At 36.3% G+C, this 2,558-nt stretch overlaps 1 protein-coding gene across 1 annotated transcript; it reads left to right on the forward strand.

The window, feature by feature from the left end:
* Positions 1-269: 269 nt before the first annotated feature.
* LOC126660649 (serine/threonine-protein kinase-like protein At3g51990) lies at positions 270-2,161 on the forward strand. The gene has a single exon (XM_050354229.2). It carries the CDS (start codon positions 525-527, stop codon positions 1,956-1,958), a length of 1,434 nt encoding a protein of 477 aa, XP_050210186.1. The 5' UTR covers positions 270-524; the 3' UTR covers positions 1,959-2,161.
* The last annotated feature ends 397 nt before the right edge of the window (positions 2,162-2,558 follow it).

Raw genomic sequence — 2,558 nt, forward strand, 5'->3', positions numbered from 1 at the left:
CCACGAAATTGATTTATTTGTTAGTTGTTCAAGTTGAGGAGATAAATTACTACTTAAATCTATAAATAAATGTTCAAACTTAATTTTTGAAATTAAAGAAGTTGAATAAAATTATAACAATAAATATGGAGGGAATTCTATGAGTTAGTACAAAATGACTACAAGTAGAAGACACAAGAAAAATGAAGAAAGACTTTGGAACATAGTTTAGTATATAGTAGTAAAATTAAGCCTTATTTTAGGCATAAATTTAGCATTGGGATTCCAATTTGGTGGGCTCCTTTTCCCTTACCCAAACACTACTTTTACTCTATCCTCCATTTTCTCTCTATCATCTGCCACAAATTTTGTCACACTATCAATTCTTTGTCAACCCAATTAACTTATCTTCTTCTCTGTTCTGTTCATGTAGCAGACAAATCTTCAAATTTTTAAAAACCATTCAATTCTTTATATAATTAAAGATTTTAGATACCCATTTCATAAATTTAACTTAAAACACCAGAAAGATTGGATCTTTTTTAATGGGTTATCTCTCTTGCAAGGCAGACTCAGCCATTGCTACCTCCACATCAGTTTCACAAGAAAAACCAATCAAGATCCAGCAGTTTCATTACAGTGATCTTGAAGCAGCCACCAATGGCTTCTCTGATCAGAAATTGCTGGGTAAAGGCAGCCATGGATGTGTTTACAAGGCAGTCATACGTGGGCGCCATGTAGCTATCAAGAAACCCTCAAAAGGGCTTGAAATTGGGCAAGAAGTTGACAATGAAATGGAGATTTTGTCCAAGATTCATAGCCCAAGATTGGTAAATTTACTAGGGTTTGCTAATGACACTAAAGATAGGTTACTTGTTGTTGAGTTTATGAGTAATGGTACTCTTTATGATGTTCTTCATTCCAATTCTAGACCACCCAATTGGGGTAGGAGAGTTAGATTAGCTTTACAAATTGCTAAAGCTATTGACACTTTACACTCACAAAATGTAATTCATAGAGATGTTAAGTCTGCTAATGTGTTGATTGATAGGAATTTTAATGCTAGATTGGGTGATTTTGGTTTAGCATTGAGGTGTGGTGGTATAGATGATGATTATAGGCTTAAGTCGACTCCGCCGGCCGGTACGATCGGTTATCTTGATCCATGTTATGTGACTCCTGATAATTTGAGTACCAAGACTGATGTTTTTAGTTTTGGGATTTTGTTGTTGGAGATTATAAGTGGGAGAAAAGCTATAGATGTAGGGCATTCCCCTCCTTCAATTGTGGATTGGGCAATTCCTCTTGTTAAGAAAGGGAAACTTAGTGCTATTTATGATCCTAGAATTGCTCCTCTTAAGGATCCTATGATTAGAAAGCAATTGGCTTTGATTGGTAGTAAATGTGTTAGGTCTTGTAGGGAGAGGAGGCCTGCAATGAAAGAAGTGGCTCATTGGTTAAGTGCATTGAGTAAATTGGTTCCTCTTCATTCATGGAATGGATTTAACAATCCTTGTATGATGGTTGAGACAATGGGACGTCCCGTTGAGATGAGAAATACCCAATTCGGTGTTAGACCGGAGGGTGTAGGTGACGAGAATTTGGATGGCGTGCAATCCGTGAAGGATTCGCGGAGAGTTTATTCGGATTTAGGGTTTCGGAGCAATTTGATGGATCTCATGGCGAGTGCAGAAGCAGAGACTGCGGTTGAATCTAACATCAAGTCTGGAAATCGGACTTTTAGCTCGAGATTTGGTAGCGGAAGATATAATATAAAAAAGTTACCACTATCAAAGGCTTGTATTAGTGATAAAGGTCTCTTTCAAATGAGAAGAAACCAATCTGCTGGGAACGGTACAGAATTGTTTCCGAAGCAGGATGACGCAGTTGCTGGTTCGAGTTTTAGTACTCAAGAATGTGGTGAGATTGTAAAAATGAGTGAAGCAACTTTGACAACGGAGCAAAGCTCGGGCTTGTAAGCTTCTCTTAGCTTGTGAATTACATTGATTTGTTGATTTTCAGTTATTCTTGAAATGTTAATTGTATGTAGATGAAGGGCACATTGCTGATGTCCCCTTTATAGTCTGTTTTGTTGATTCCTTTCATTTATTTACATCTTTGATATGCAAAGGTTTTGTATATTACAGAATTGCTTATGAATAAATGTACTTCAAAATGCAAAGTGATATCTAACTTTTTTTTGAATGTGATAACTTTTTATCAACTAAAGTTTGGTTGAATGTTGAATTTTGCTCCTTCAACGAAGGCTCATTTTGCGCCTTCAACGAAGGCTCATTTTGCTCCTTCAACTTGGCACGAGACTAAAAGAATCCAGGTTCGTAATTTTAGACAAAACAAAAGCCTACAACTTGACAATTTTAATCAGTTTACGCCCTAATCCGACGTCAAAGTGAAGTCAGTCTTAATGATCAAAGGTGTAAACTGACTTAAAATTGACAAGGACAAATTACGCGTATTATTGTTCAAAATTACGAACTTGTAACTCTTTTAATATAGTGTGCCAAGTTGAAGGGGTGAAATGACCCTTTATTGATTTAAGAATTGAAGAATGTTTGTTC

The sequence above is a fragment of the Mercurialis annua genome, linkage group LG8, assembly GCF_937616625.2.
Source record: "Mercurialis annua linkage group LG8, ddMerAnnu1.2, whole genome shotgun sequence".
In the NCBI taxonomy this organism is placed as follows: Eukaryota; Viridiplantae; Streptophyta; class Magnoliopsida; order Malpighiales; family Euphorbiaceae; genus Mercurialis; species Mercurialis annua.